This window comes from Panthera tigris, chromosome C1, assembly GCF_018350195.1.
Source record: "Panthera tigris isolate Pti1 chromosome C1, P.tigris_Pti1_mat1.1, whole genome shotgun sequence".
Taxonomy (NCBI): Eukaryota; Metazoa; Chordata; class Mammalia; order Carnivora; family Felidae; genus Panthera; species Panthera tigris.
Window position 1 is genome coordinate 169,229,743 of NC_056667.1, and position 15,019 is coordinate 169,244,761.

Sequence of the window (15,019 nt, forward strand, 5' to 3'; positions counted from 1 at the left end):
CGAAGACATGATGTGTTCAGAATTTAATGAGAACTACTAGCTGGTAAAGCATCAAGTGCAGGGTGAAGTAGACAGTCTGAGCTAGCAGGAAGGGACTTGAATACAAAGCTAAAAGGTGGATTTTAAATTTTTTTTTTTCAACGTTTTTTTTATTTATTTTTGGGACAGAGAGAGACAGAGCATGAACAGGGGAGGGGCAGAGAGAGAGGGAGACACAGAATCGGAAACAGGCTCCAGGCTCCGAGCCATCAGCCCAGAGCCTGACGCGGGGCTCGAACTCACGGACCGCGAGATCGTGACCTGGCTGAAGTCGGACGCTTAACCGACTGCGCCACCCAGGCGCCCCAAAAGGTGGATTTTAAAACAGTAAGTAATCCTAAAGATGGGCTAATTTTTAAAAACCTAAAAATGGAGTTTTACAAGAAGAGGTAATGAGATTTACTAAGAGTTTAACACACACACACACACACACACACACACACACACACACACACAAACTAACAGCTTATTTTCTTGCCTTCATACACAAACATCCTGTCCTTGCGGAAACACGTGAATTTTTACCTGGTCACTGAGAGTACACTGTTCTGTGCAAATATCAGTGATGAGATTTCGAGCTTGTTTGGCCATTTCATCCAAGAACATATTACATAAGGAAAGACTGCGATCTCCAATATGATGTCGCTGTCAAAGCAGAATAATAACAATAATAAAAGTTATAAGAAAGTGGTTTGAATTAAAATACTTTTTAAATAAACATGGAAAATAAAGTCTGTATAGTAAGGAGTGGGAGTAGGGAATGTTACAGATTTGGGGGGGGGGGGGGACAACTAACCTACCATACTGTATTTACACAGTTGACATAAAGTAAGTATTTGGTGATTATACAACTACAATGATTGCGGGGATCTTAGAGGACCAATATTTTCCTTAACACAAAAAACTTAATGTAATTTCCAAGTTTCACAAGGTCCTATGCATCCAGTTCTTAAATATTAAACTATCAAAGAAAGGATGTGAAAGAGATTTAGAGTAATATTTTCTAATCTTAAATGATATATATATACACACACACACACACACATATATATATACATATCTCAACACAATGAATAACTTTGTAGTGTACCAACAGAAAAGAAAAGCTTAAGTATTTAATTAAAATTGTTAGAAATCAAGTCAGTAAAACAAAGAAATTCACAAGGCATTCAACTCTCTAAAATCAAACCCATCAACCCAGAAGAGAAAAAAAAAACCTGTGCATTTTCTAAATACAACAGGGGAAAAAAAGAACATTATATTTACTTTTTAGGAGATTAGATATGTATATGTAAACATACACTCACTCAAATCCATCCATCTCTCTCTACAGGATTCTGTATCTTTTTAGTTTTGGTGGATGTCGCAATAATTTAATAGGGTTTTCTTGTCAACGGTAACTGGAATGTTGAGTATATAATGCTATAAAATTTTGCACTACACGTTTGTAGCACTTTACAAAGAGATAAATTTTTGAAAGTTTACCTTACAGATCTTCCATAATTACATAACGAATGTATAATTTACATATACTTCTATGCTAAAATAATGTAATATACAAGAATATAAAAATACTTAAACACATAATGTAACTGTTCCTAGCTCTCTCATGATACTTTAATGTATTTTATTCTAAATGCCCTTTAAAACTTTAACAGGAAGCCAAACTGAACGGTTTGCATCTCCAGGCCAGATAAAATTAAATATTAGTTCACTTTACTTAAGGAAAGATTTCAAATTATAAACATTTAGGATTTCATTTAACCAAAATCTGACTTTTGAAAGATGAAACATACCCCTTGCTATCATTTACTCCTGAAAAAAGAACATTAAATTACCACTGCTTCAAATTCACTAGCCTTAATTTAAAATACAAATCTGGTATCACTACTCTCTTCAAGTGGCTCAGAAATGCTGAGACTGGATGGAAAACAAAACAACTAAAGTCTCTTAACATGTCACAGTCTCTCCATGATCTGCTCTCACCCTATTGCTACAGTGCTGAGACAGATTTTAGGAGAACAATGTCAGAAGCAGAGATACCACGTAAGGACACTGTAACAATAATCCAGGAAAAAAGATATGGCTTTGACAAAGATGAGAAGTAGGCATTTGGATATATATATAAAGGTAGAGCCAAAGGCAGAAAAGGCTTTGAACGATGGCAATGGGGTAACATGTGGAGAATCAATAGTTCTATTCTGGACATGTTACATTTCAGATGGTCACAAATACCTAAACTGCAGCAGAATATACAGAAAATCTAGAACTAAAGGCAAAGGTCTGGGCTGGAGATAAAAATTTGGGAGGCATCAGCAATATGCTAAGTGAAATTAGCCCAACACAAAAAGACAAATACTACATGGTTCCACCTTTATAAACTACCTAGAATAGGTAAATTCTTAGAGACAGAAAGTAGACTAGAGGATACCAAGGGTTGAGGGATGAGAAATTACTACTTAATGACACCAAGTTTCTGCTTGGAGTGATAAAAGTTTTGCAAATAGGTAGTGGTGACGGTTGCACAACACAGTGAAAGTAATTAATGCCAATGAGTTGCACATTTGAAAATAATTTAAATGGTACATGCTTATATTATAAAGTTAAATGTTTATTAAAAAAATATTTTTATCACAATTTTTTAAAAGGCAAAAGAAAAAAAAAAAGAATGGGTATAGAGTCCAAATTGTTGAAGTTAAATTTAAATGCCTGGCTGAGAAATTTTTACTTTCTCTACATGCAATGGAGAACCACTGAGGATTTTTCAAGAAGGAAAGAAGTACTCTGGTGGCATTGTATCAGGTGATCTTAAAGGCAGAAATACCGAAGACAGGAAAACTATTTAGGAGTATATATGAAGAATATTGCAAATTTGAGCTACAACAGTGACAAAAGCAATGGGAAGTAGAAGACGGATTCAAATTCTTGTTTTATACCAGACAAATAAAACTAAGAGGACTTCATGGGTAATTTAATGGGAGGAATGATGGTGAGGAAAATTAATAATGTATTTTCGGCATAAAGCTTGAAGAAAATATCTATTAAATCTAAAAACTCTATAAAACTATTAAATGTGGTGGTGTTGGTATCCCTGCAGGTAAAAATCCTAAAAGGTGTCCCTGCTGAATTTCCCTCAGGCTAACCTTTCTCAGAGTCAGTTTCCAATGCATTGCTGGAATACAATCTGCAACCTAATGCTTAGAGACATTAATAACGCTACTGCAATTTGTTGGTTTCTCTTCTCCAAGTTTTGTAGTTCTAAGTAAAGGGACTCAACACTAAGTTAAACTATAAAGAAATGGACCATTTAAGTTTAATATATATTCTTACCACATTTACAAAGTGCCATTTCTTCTCTAAAGATTAGAAGAAATACTGAACACATTTTTGATAGATACTTGCTGTCAATAAACTATGGAGTAGTTCAATTATTCAATAACTATGTGTGCCTGTGTGAATGTCTTACAAATACTAGCAAATATTAATTTTGTGTACTACATCTATCATATTAACAAGTCAGTGAAATTCTTCTTTGACATGTTTATGTTTAGTCAGTAATGTGTACATTCAATTTTCAAGTCTTTTCAATAACAGTTTGACAGGAAAAGTAGGCATATAAAATCGATAGCTATATATAACTTTACAATAAATATTAATACCTGACCCACCATTTAATAAATGTAATTCCAAGTGACTTTATAACATGTTCTTAGAAATATGTATGTGTATTTATCCATCTATGCAAATAAACATTAACAGCTTTTTTAATCTATTCAAACATTCTTCTGATTTTGCAGAGATAAAGTAGGTAGGAAGCTAGATTAGGTAATTGTGACTTTGTGAAACCCAGCCAGCTACATATTTGTTCTAGTTTACTCTGCATGCCATACAAATCACAGTACTACTCTGAAATTACCTCTTCTGGACATAGTTCATGTGTGCAACTCATAAAATGAGTGCAAAGCAGTGGAAATGCAATTGAGTATCTTGACTGAGAGGGTAACTCCAAACACTGTTGAAACATCTTCTCAAAAGCACGACTATAAAAACTACACAAGGAAACAAAAATTAGATCACAATTTTTGTAGTTAAAAACTTTAATGATATAGTACTTTATTTAATTGGATTCAAGTAAGTGAAAGTTATCAACTGGTAACCTTTATTACCATAAGAGGAGTAGTTATTTTTCCAAAGAGTATCTTTCATACACCAACAATCATTACAGAGTAACAAAAATATTATTTGTAGAATATTAACAAATTTTAAAATAAACTCAAACAGAAAATAAACCATATCTATGACATATGAATACGACATTCAAATCTCACCTTGCCAAATTTTTATCCAAGCTAAGTCATTATCAATTGCAAGAAACACCATTATTTTATGTACGACTAGGAAAGAAAAACACTGTCAATTAAACAATGACACACCCATCAATTTTAAATTACTTCCAGATTTAGGAGATATTAAACATAAAAGAATATGAGTCTGTAAAATATAGTACATCTTGGAACAGTAAGACAACCAGAAGTAGTGAATATGTCTTTATTTTGGATATAACAGACAAAATAAGAATGTGATAAGAAAAGATGCATAACAATTAATTAAATATGACTACAAATCACAAATTTTAAATACTACTCAAAGTACTTTTACTTCCAAGAAAAGGGAAAAGGACTTTTTAATTGCAGTAGCTTCTTTTACAATAGGAACTTTTCTGTAGTTCAAACATAGGTAAACATAAAATGCTCCATTTTCTTTTCAAGTCCAACAATAGTGCAGGGTTCCAAATAATCTTAAAATTTTTGCATATCTAACATATGATATATTGTGTTTCAGTGATATACTGTGTTTCTAGAGTTCCTTTAAGAGATTTCTCATGCCTTCCGTCTGGTGATTTCTATTTCTTCTGCAATACTGCTAATTAAAGCTATCCTAACAAACTGCCAAAATCAGTGTGGACTGAGTTATCTTCCAAAATAAAACCAATGAGAAGCTATTCATAATGACAGCTTTTCAATACATAGAAATGACTATCACTATCCACTGAGATTATCTCAGCATTGTAAAAATAAAGGGACATAATACTGGGTTATTCCAATCAGCTTCCCTACAGGAAAAAAGGCCAAGAAGCAGATATAGAGTTGACACTGCACAACTTTGGTGCCAGAATACTTGAGTTTAAATCCTGATCCCACTGTTTATTAATTTGATCATAATCAAGTGCCCTTATTCATTCAAGCATTTATTAAGTACTTACTATGTTAGACATTAAGAAAATAAAAACATGACCTTACTTCAAGAATCACATTTATGTGGGGAGAAAGGGGGAAAAAAATGTAAACCGCTAAATTTAACTAAAGAGGCTACGATAGGAGCAAAGGAGAACAGAGAACAATGGAGGGAGTAGTAGTCACTACATCATCATTATATTAACATCTAATTTAATACAGCAGAGCGAAATTACTTGTTATTTACTTCCCAACATTTGCTCTATTTGACCTTGATTCACAAGTTTTTTTTTCCTTAATCTAATGATGCAAAAGAGGGTCTTAAGGCAATCTGACGTGACAGTTTCTTACAACCTCAAAAGAAATATAAACATAAATTTACAACAGTAAGAGTTCCTCTTATAGAGAATAAAAAAAAAAAGACATAAAATCTCTACTTTGTAAACTTCCTTTTGTTAACAAGTTGTCTGTCAACTATTCCCTTTATAATCTCTTTTTTTAAAGATTTTATTTTTAAGTTATCTCTACACCTAACGTGGGGCTCAAATACACAACCTCAAGATCAAGATTCGCATGCTCCAACTGAGCCAGCCAGGCACCCCTATTCCCTTTATTCTTTTTTTTTTTTTTCCTATTCCCTTTATTCTTAAGAGTTTATTACTGAATAGTCTCATGGACTACACTAATATAAAAACAATTAACAAAGATATATTTGGATACTAAAAATTTCAAATTCTGATTTGAAAAAAAATTACCACATACCAAAATATGGAGAGATCTGATGTTTCCACCAACATTTCCACCAAGGAATCTACCATTTTTGTATGAAAAATTATCGTATTCATCATCTTTCCAAGTTCTCTGTGATCTGCAAGGCTAAGTGAAGCCTTGGAAACACTAGTATATGCCTGTGAAAATACAGCAAAAAACAAAGTTGTTTAAGCATGGGCCAATGATTTTAACCTTGACATTCTACAGGGGGGATAAAAACACTATTGAAAATTTTTTTTAATGTTTATTTTGACACTGTATTAATAACATCAACTTTTTAAAATTGTCAACAGTGACTCACACTTGAAATCCCTATTAAAAATTTCTTCAGATAAACTCAAATACTACTTCCAATAAAACAAAATCTAATATATGCGTCATTCATCTTGAACCCCAAAGGAAACTGCAATTACAGTATCAAAAGCATAAAACAGTGAATTGTCAAGTTAACCCTACCAAAAGGTATTTTCAGTCTAGCTTGAAAGAAAGCATACATGGGAAACATTCAGATGAAAATAAGTATGGTACATGTTGATTCATTGAGGTTTTAGACTATACTGAATCATTAAAAACCAGATAACACATTGTACTAATTGATGGATTCTGGAAAAAAACTGAAGATAGTAAAAATTAGTGTAGGTTGGCTAATAAGGTGATATAACTTAACCAAATCCATCAGTATAGGTTTATAGGGAAAGAAACTCAACTATAAAGGTACCAAATCAAAGAACAAAATCCTGTCAGTGGATAGTGGGCATTCCAGAAAGGCATAGGACAAGAATAGAAGGGGTGTCTACAGAATAAACACTGTTCACTATGGCTACAGTTAAAATGAAAAGAGGAAAAAGAAAATGGTGTCAGAAGAGATTCAATCATATCTTGCAGACCCCTGTATACCATGTTAAAGAATTTAAACCTTTTGGTGACCCAAAGGTTCTGTGTGGTGGTCAATTACTATTTCAGAAAGATTGCTCTATGTAGTGGGGGAGTCGAGAGAAGAACTGGGGGAGAGGTGGACAGAAAAGGACCAGAAGAGGAGGCAAAGATCTATCAGGAGGCAGCGGTACAATAATCCAGACAGGATTATGATGCTCTGATCCACAATGGTGGCAATTTAAAAGAGTTAAGTCTGGGAAATGACTAGATGTGGGCAACTGAAGAATTATGAATGATGGCCAGGGTGCTTGCTTTGGGGAGATACTCCTTCAAGGATCTCATATGTACCTACACATGTTGGATATGCCAAGAATGAAAGACCCAGAGCACTCATTACTCAGGCCATTTCTCAAGACTGTATCTGCAGCTGCCAAATTTGAGGAATGGTAATATCTCCCTCTGAATCAAAGAGTAAGTATGCTTACTGTTAATAAAATGGAGGGCTCATCAAACTCAGTGTTCCTTAACTGTAACACAAACCTACTGTATACATAGTATTCATCTGGTCCCCCCAGCGTGGGTCATGAAAGCAAGTGAGAAAAATGACATATATTTGTTGATGCTCATGGTGCTTCCTGTGCAATGAATAGCTAAGTCCTTTGTCTTTGACCCAGGGGACCCATGTCTTCTGCCAGTTTCCATGAAACATTAAGAGACTAAATAATTATTTTCCTTGTAAATCAGATAAAAATCAAATCTCAGCCCCTACAATGGCAAGGGGTCCATCAAGGATGGTTACCGTTCACTAAGAAAGCAGTTTTATATTTTGTCATTTTTGAGTGGATAAAGAATAATAAGGGCAATATTCTGATGGCAAAGTATACTCAGATATTTATTATAAACTAAGTTTAAATGAAGTTTAATTACCTTTAATCAGCTTTAGAGTAAAAAGAGGAACCACTGTTGTGGCCATGAGGTCACTAAAGACTTCCATTAATTGACACTTATTTAAAAATTCTGAACTAAAGCATCACTGTGAAAATAATTTCAGAGGAAATGGATGGTGACAAAATGATAATTTAAAAGACATTTGAAAAAGAAAATTAAAAAAAAAGACTCATTTGAAATACTTGCCAACAAGGGATACAGGAGTAATGATGCATAGGGGCACTTGTACCCCAATGTTTACAGCAGCACTCTCAACAATAGCCAAATTGTGGAAAGAGCCTAAATGTCCATCAACTGATGAATGGATGAAGAAACTGTGGTTTATATACACAATGGAGTACTACGTGGCAATGAGAAAGAATGAAATATGGCCCTTTGTAGCAACATGAATACAACTGGAGAGTGTGATGCTAAGTGAAATAAGCCATACAGAGAAAGACAGATACCATATGTTTTCACTCTTATGTGGATCCTGAGAAACTTAACAGAAACCCATGGTGGGAGGGGAAGGAAAAAAAAAAAAAAAAAAAAAAAAAGAGGTTAGAGTGGGAGAGAGCCAAAGCATAAGAGACTGTTAAAAACTGAGAACAAACTGAGGGTTGATGGGGGGGGGGGGGGGGGGGGAGTAGGAGGGAGGGGAGGGTCGGTGATGGGTACTGAAGAGGGCATCTTTTGGGATGAGCACTGGGTGTTGTATGGAAGCCAATTTGACAATAAATTTCATATATTAAAAAAAAAAATGAAATACTTGCCAACAACGAAAGGAGAAGGTTATTTAAAAAAAAGGCTTAAATAAAAGTGTAAGATATGAACAACCCAAGTAAATTTGAAGACAGAGGGAAGAAGACAAATGAGAAAATAACTGAAGATGCTTTAAGAGACTACTGGAATACACAGGGGAACAAGATGCCTTAGGAAACAGGAAAAAAATGACAAAGAATACATGGAGAGAGAAAGTACTCTTCTTTAAAGATTAGAAAAAAAGAGAAATCAAAATGACCAGTAAGAGACTAATGACCTTAGAATCAAAATTGCATAGGACTCCAGTGAAGGCATAAAACTATAAAATTCTCCCAACTGCTTATCCTTCAGGCCCTGCTCTACTCAAGAATTACTGATATTGGGGCACCTGGGTAGCTCAGTTGGTCAAGGTCTGACTGTGGCTCAGGTTATGATCTCGCAGCCCATGAGTTCGAGCCCCCGCACCTGCTTCAGATTCTGTGTCTCCCTCTCTCTGCCCTGCCCCCACTCATGCTCTCTCAAAAATAAACATTAAAAAAAAAAAAAGAATTACTGATATCTACAGAATGCTACACCTCTCTCTGGTCATATGCTTATAGTTAACTTGTATCCTTCTACCTGATCATTGATCAGTCAGATCATTCAGATCTCTTGTGAAGATCTGTTCCTTCTTGTAGTAATACTTAACACTAAGAAGTCTCTTTACTTGTCCTTTCCTCACTGGTTGCCCTTTTCCTGTTTCTACCCATCCTTCAATGTCTGGACAAAATGATGCTTTCTCTATAAAGTCATTACTACCAATTCCCACTTGGAAAAAGCTTTCTCCCTTTTAAGAAAACTGTAGTTAATAATAATCATACCCTATCGGCGGCTTCTTTTAAGTTAATCTTTTAGATTTTCAACTGCTATTTAATTTTTCCGTATCTGTTATGCCTGTCTCCACAGCCAGATTAATAACATCATCAAAAGAGGATCTGTACTCCTCTACAGATTATATAATACTGCTCAATATTTTATCTCCTGTATCGTATGGTCGAGTATGAAGGAGTGGAACCTTCACTGTTAACCTGTTCTTCATCGTCTATGCAAAACTTCTGGATTCTGGCCACTGCCTCCCAACTTGCACTTCTGCCCTTTTTCCATGGAGAAGACTTTGCTGGCTAAGTTGTATATACCAGTTTCCTTCCTTGGTATGCTCTGCCCTACCTACTGTCCCTAAAACTTAAGAGTTATACAGTAGAAAATGACTGCGTGTCCTAGTCATGATTATGAGAAACACTATGGGCTGAATTGTGTCCACAAAATAGATATATTGAAGTCATAGTCCCCAGCACCTCAGAAGGTGACCTGATTTGGAAATAGGGTCTTCACAGAGATAATCAAGTTTTTAAAAATGAGGTCATTAGAGTGGGTCATAATCCAATATGACTGGTGTCCTTGTAAAAAGGAAAAATTTGGACCCAGAAATATGCACAGATTATATGAAAAGAGACAGAGCAAATGCCATTAGATTGACTCATCTACAAGCCAAGAAACATCAAAGATTGCTAGCAAGTCACCAGAAGCTGGGGAAAAAGAATGAAACAGATTTTCCCTCACTGCTGTCAGAGTCAATCCAGCTAACACCTTAATTTTGGATTTCTAGCCTCCAAAACTATAAAACAATAAATTCCTGTTGTTTAAGCCATCCACCTTTGGGACTCCGTTACGGCAGCCCTAGCAAACTGATAAAAGCAAGACTACAACGCATGAAAGAATCAAATAGCAGGTGTATTTTTTTTTTTTTAATTTTTCTTAACGTTTACTTTTGAGAGACAGAGACAGAGCATGAGTGAGGGAGGAGCAGAGAGGGAGACACAGAATCCGAAGCAGGCTCCATGTTCTGAGCTGTCAGCACAGAGCCTGACACAGAGCTTGAACCCACAAACCGTGAGATCATGACCTGAGCTGAAGTTGGACGCTTAACCAACTGAGTCACCCAGGTGCCCCAGCAGGTGATATTCTTATAATTATCTCATAAAAATTAAAAAAAAAAAAAAAAACACACCGGGATGTATCAATTCTATATTCTTAATGCTTACAACAAATGCTTTATACTCTGCCATATGACCAAACCAAGCTAAATTCTCAAGTGAATCCTTCAGATGAGTAAGCTTAATAATCCTGAAAGTATTTAATAACGAGTAAATTTGAAATGTACCTAAATCTCTTAAGATTTTCTGAACCCAAATGTTGGTTTAGGTACTCTCACAAACTGACAGCAAGAGACTTAATACTAAATAGTTCGATTTTTTTTACAATGAGTGACTTTCAAAATTTTAAATGTGTATATTCTTTAGCAGAGCAATTTTCACTTCTATTTTTACCTCATATGATCTACTTCTGTACTTTTCACAACTTTAGTTAAAACAAAGAAACGTTAATCTCTAAACTTCATTTTTAATAGGAAGAAAACAACGTATTATATATGCACATTTAATATTTGCGATGGTGCTATTTCAAGTCTTCTTTCCGGATCTACCATTACCTAACTCTGCAATCTCAGGCAAATTACTTAATACCTGTGGTCTCATTTATAAAATCATCTCTAAAAATACGTGATCATAGAACAAAGAACAAGAGCAAGAAAAGTGCCTATGTATTTTGAGGTTGAAAGGAAAGAACCTAAGAGCAAAAGTACCACAGGAAATAAAGAAGACTGCCAGAAAATTATGCTCTTGGAGTCCTTCGCCAGACTGAGTTGATCTAAAAATTTCTTCCACAAACATATATTGCTTATAATTTTTTAATTAAATGAAAAATTAATCTGTGGTACTGAGCCATATGTATATATAGTATAATCCCATTTACTGTTTGAACACCTAAAAAGATATAAACCATTTATTAAAAGTTAGTATTTCTAGGGCATAACACTGGGAAAAGTACAAACTTTCATTTTCTACTACTTTACCTCTGGGTTTTCTGACATTTTATAATGAGAACACATTAGTATTACTTTAAAATATACGTATTTTTAAGATATGCAGTTATTAAAAAAACTGAGCCACAGTTTCCACATAATTACTGGAAGTATTTAAGGGGCAATTAAATGCCATCATTAAATTTACAGTATATACAAAGATTTTAAGCTTGAATTTTAAAGCCCTTAAAAACTATTTAAGTGAGTTATATATTAAATGAAAAGTTTTAAAGTCTAATACCATTTATTTCTGCATTTCAGAAATACAGCTTTTGGCACTACATCAGGGGATGGTAAACTATGGCCTGTGAGCTGGCTGCTTGTTATTCTTTTCCAAAGAAGAAATCCAGATAGTTAACAAGCACATGAAGAGGTGCTCAAACCTCATTACTCATCAGGGAAATGCAAATAAAAACCACAATGAGATACCACCTCACACCTGTTAGAAAAGTTATTATCAAAAACACAAGAGGTAACAAGGCAAAAATGTGGAAAAAGCGGGAACCTGCATGCACTCTTGATGAGAATGTAAATGGGTGCAGTCACTCTGGAAACAGTATGGAAATTCCTCAAAAAATTAGAAATATAACGAACTATCATAGGATCCAATTAATTCCATTTCTAGGTATTTATCTGAAAGAAATGAAAACACTAACTCAAAAAGGTATCTACAAACGCTTGTTCACTGCAGCACTACCTGCAACAGCCAAGAAGACATGGAAATAGCCTAAGTGGCAACTGATGGACAAATAGATAAATTGTGGTGAAAAAAAATGTGTGCGTGTCTGTGTGTCATGTGTGTGTATACAAGAATATTAGTCAGCCAAAAAAATGGGGTAAATCTTGCCACTTGCAACAACATGCACGGACCCCAAAGGCAATGTGCTAAGTGACGTAAGCCAGAGAAAGGCAAAGACCCAATGAACTCACTTATATATGGAATTTGAAAAAATAACAACAACAAAATAACCCCTTAAAACTGAACTCATAGATGTAGACAGTGGACTGCTGGCTGCCAGAGATGGGGAGCTGGAGTTGGGGAATATGGGTGAAAGTAACTAAAAGGTACAAACTTCCAGTTATAAAACAAATAAGTCCTGCAGATGTCATGTACAGGATGATGACTGTATCAGCAATACTGTCTTGCATATTTAAAAGTTGCTAATAAAATAGATCTTAAAAGTTCTCATCTTGGCACAAGAACAGACACTCAGATCAATGGAACAGAATAGAGAACCCAGAAATGGACCCACAAATGTATGGCCAACTAATCTTTAACAAAGCAGGAAAGAATATCCAATGGAATAAAGACAGTCTCTTCAGCAAGTGGTGCTGGGAAAACTGGACAGCGACATGCAGAAGAATGAACCTGGACCACTTTCTTACACCATACACAAAAATAAACTCAAAATGGATGGAAGACCTAAATGTAAGACAGGAAGCCATCAAAATCCTCGAGGAGAAAGCAGGCAAAAACCTCTTGGATCTTGGCTGCAGCAACTTTTTACTCAACACGTCTCTGGAGGCAAGTGAAACAAAAGCAAAAATGAAAGACTGGGACCTCATCAAAATGAAAAGCTTCTGCACAGTGAAGGAAACAATCAGCAAAAAACTAAAAGGCAACCAACAGAATGGGAGCAGATATTTGCAAATGACATATCAGATAAAGGGTTAGTATGTAAAATCTATAAAGAACTTATCAAACTCAACACCCAAAAAACAAATCATCCAGTGAAAAAATGGGCAAAAGACATGAATAGATGTTTCTCCAAAGAAGACATCCAGATGGCCAACTGACACATGAAAAAATGCTCAACATCACTCATCATTAGGGAAATACAAATCAAAACCACAATGAGATACCACCTCACACCTGTCAGAATGGCTAATATTAACAACTCAGGCAACAACAGATGTTGGCGAGGATACGGAGAAAGAGGATCTCTTTTGCATTGTTGTAGGGAATGCAAGCTGGTGCAGCCACTCTGGAAAACACTATGGAGGTTCCTGACAAAACTAAAAATAGAACTACCCTAAGACCCAGCAATTACACTATTAGGCATTTATCCACATGATACAGATGTGCTGTTTCAAAGGGGCACATGCAACCCCATGTTTATAGCAGCACCATCAACAATAGCCAAAGTATGGAAAGAGCCCAAATGTCCATCGATGGATGAATGGATAAAGAAAATGTGGTGTATGTATACACACACACACACACACACACACACACACACACACACACACACACTGGAGTATTACTCAGCAATCAAAAAGAATGAAATCTTGCCATTTGCCACTATGTGGATGGAACTGGAGGTGTTATGCTAAGTGAAATTAGTCAGAGAAAGACAAAAATCATATGACTTCACTCATATGAGGACTTTAAGAGACAGAACAGATGAACATAAGGGAAGGGAAACAAAAATAATATAAAAACAGGGAGGGGGACAAAACAGAAGAGACTCATGAATATGGAGAACAAACTGAGGGTTACTGGAGGGGTTGTGGGAGGGGGATGGGCTAAATGGGTAAGGGGCACTGAGGAATCTACTCCTAAAATCATTGTTCCACTATATGCTAACTAATTTGGATGTAAATTTTATAAAATAAAAAATTAAATTAAAAAAAAAGTTCTCACCATAAGAAAACAAATTTCTAACTATGTGTAGTGATGGATGTTAATTAGATACATTATGGTGACCATTTTGCAATAAGTACTAATGTAATGATGTTGCAAACCTGAAACTAGTATAATGTTCTATGTCAATTACATCTTAATAAAAAAACTGTTTCTTCTGAGGTAAAGACTATGGTCAGTTATACAAGGCTATGGTTACTCTTTTCAACAGGTATACAACAATGAACTTTTTTCTAAGTAATGTTTCCATATTAGCTAAAATAGTAAATATCCAAACAGAAAGCCAATGAAAATTAAGTTATTCTTACCTGTAACCTAAACCAATCTAATCTCATTCCTCTGAAATCAAATACTTCCCCATCTTCAACTACAACAGTAGAAAAAAGATTACAAAGCAAATTAATGTTTCAACAAATATATAATCACAGTTTTAAATTTAAGATCAAGATAATTCAACTATGGCCATATACACAAAAGAATTAAAAGCAGGGTCTTAAAGAGATCATTGTAAACCCATGTTCAGCATTATTCACAACAGCAGCATTATTCATAACAGCTAAAAGGCAGAAGCAACCCAAATGTCCACCAACAGTGGAATAGATGAACAAAATGTGGTACATTATTCAGCCTTGAAAAGGAAGGAAATTCTGACACATGCTATAGTGTGGCTGAATCTTGAGGACATACGTTGTGAAATAAGTCAGTGACAAAAAGAAAAATACTGCATGATTCCACTTATGAGATACCTAGAGTAATCAAACTCAAAGAAACAGAAAGTAGAATGGCAGATATCAGGGGCGAGGGAAA

The 15,019-nt window shown here is 35.0% G+C and overlaps 1 protein-coding gene across 1 annotated transcript in view; it reads right to left on the reverse strand.

Annotated features, from left to right (window-relative positions):
• Positions 1-15,019, reverse strand: part of NCKAP1 (NCK associated protein 1) — a 108,637-nt gene that overhangs the window by 35,304 nt on the left and 58,314 nt on the right. The window contains exons 15-18 of the mRNA XM_042994862.1: positions 14,521-14,579; positions 6,036-6,181; positions 3,956-4,088; positions 565-684 (exon numbers count right to left, since the gene is read on the reverse strand). Of these exons, the coding sequence (XP_042850796.1) occupies positions 565-684; positions 3,956-4,088; positions 6,036-6,181; positions 14,521-14,579 (458 nt within the window). The remainder of the gene's footprint in view (positions 1-564; positions 685-3,955; positions 4,089-6,035; positions 6,182-14,520; positions 14,580-15,019) is intronic.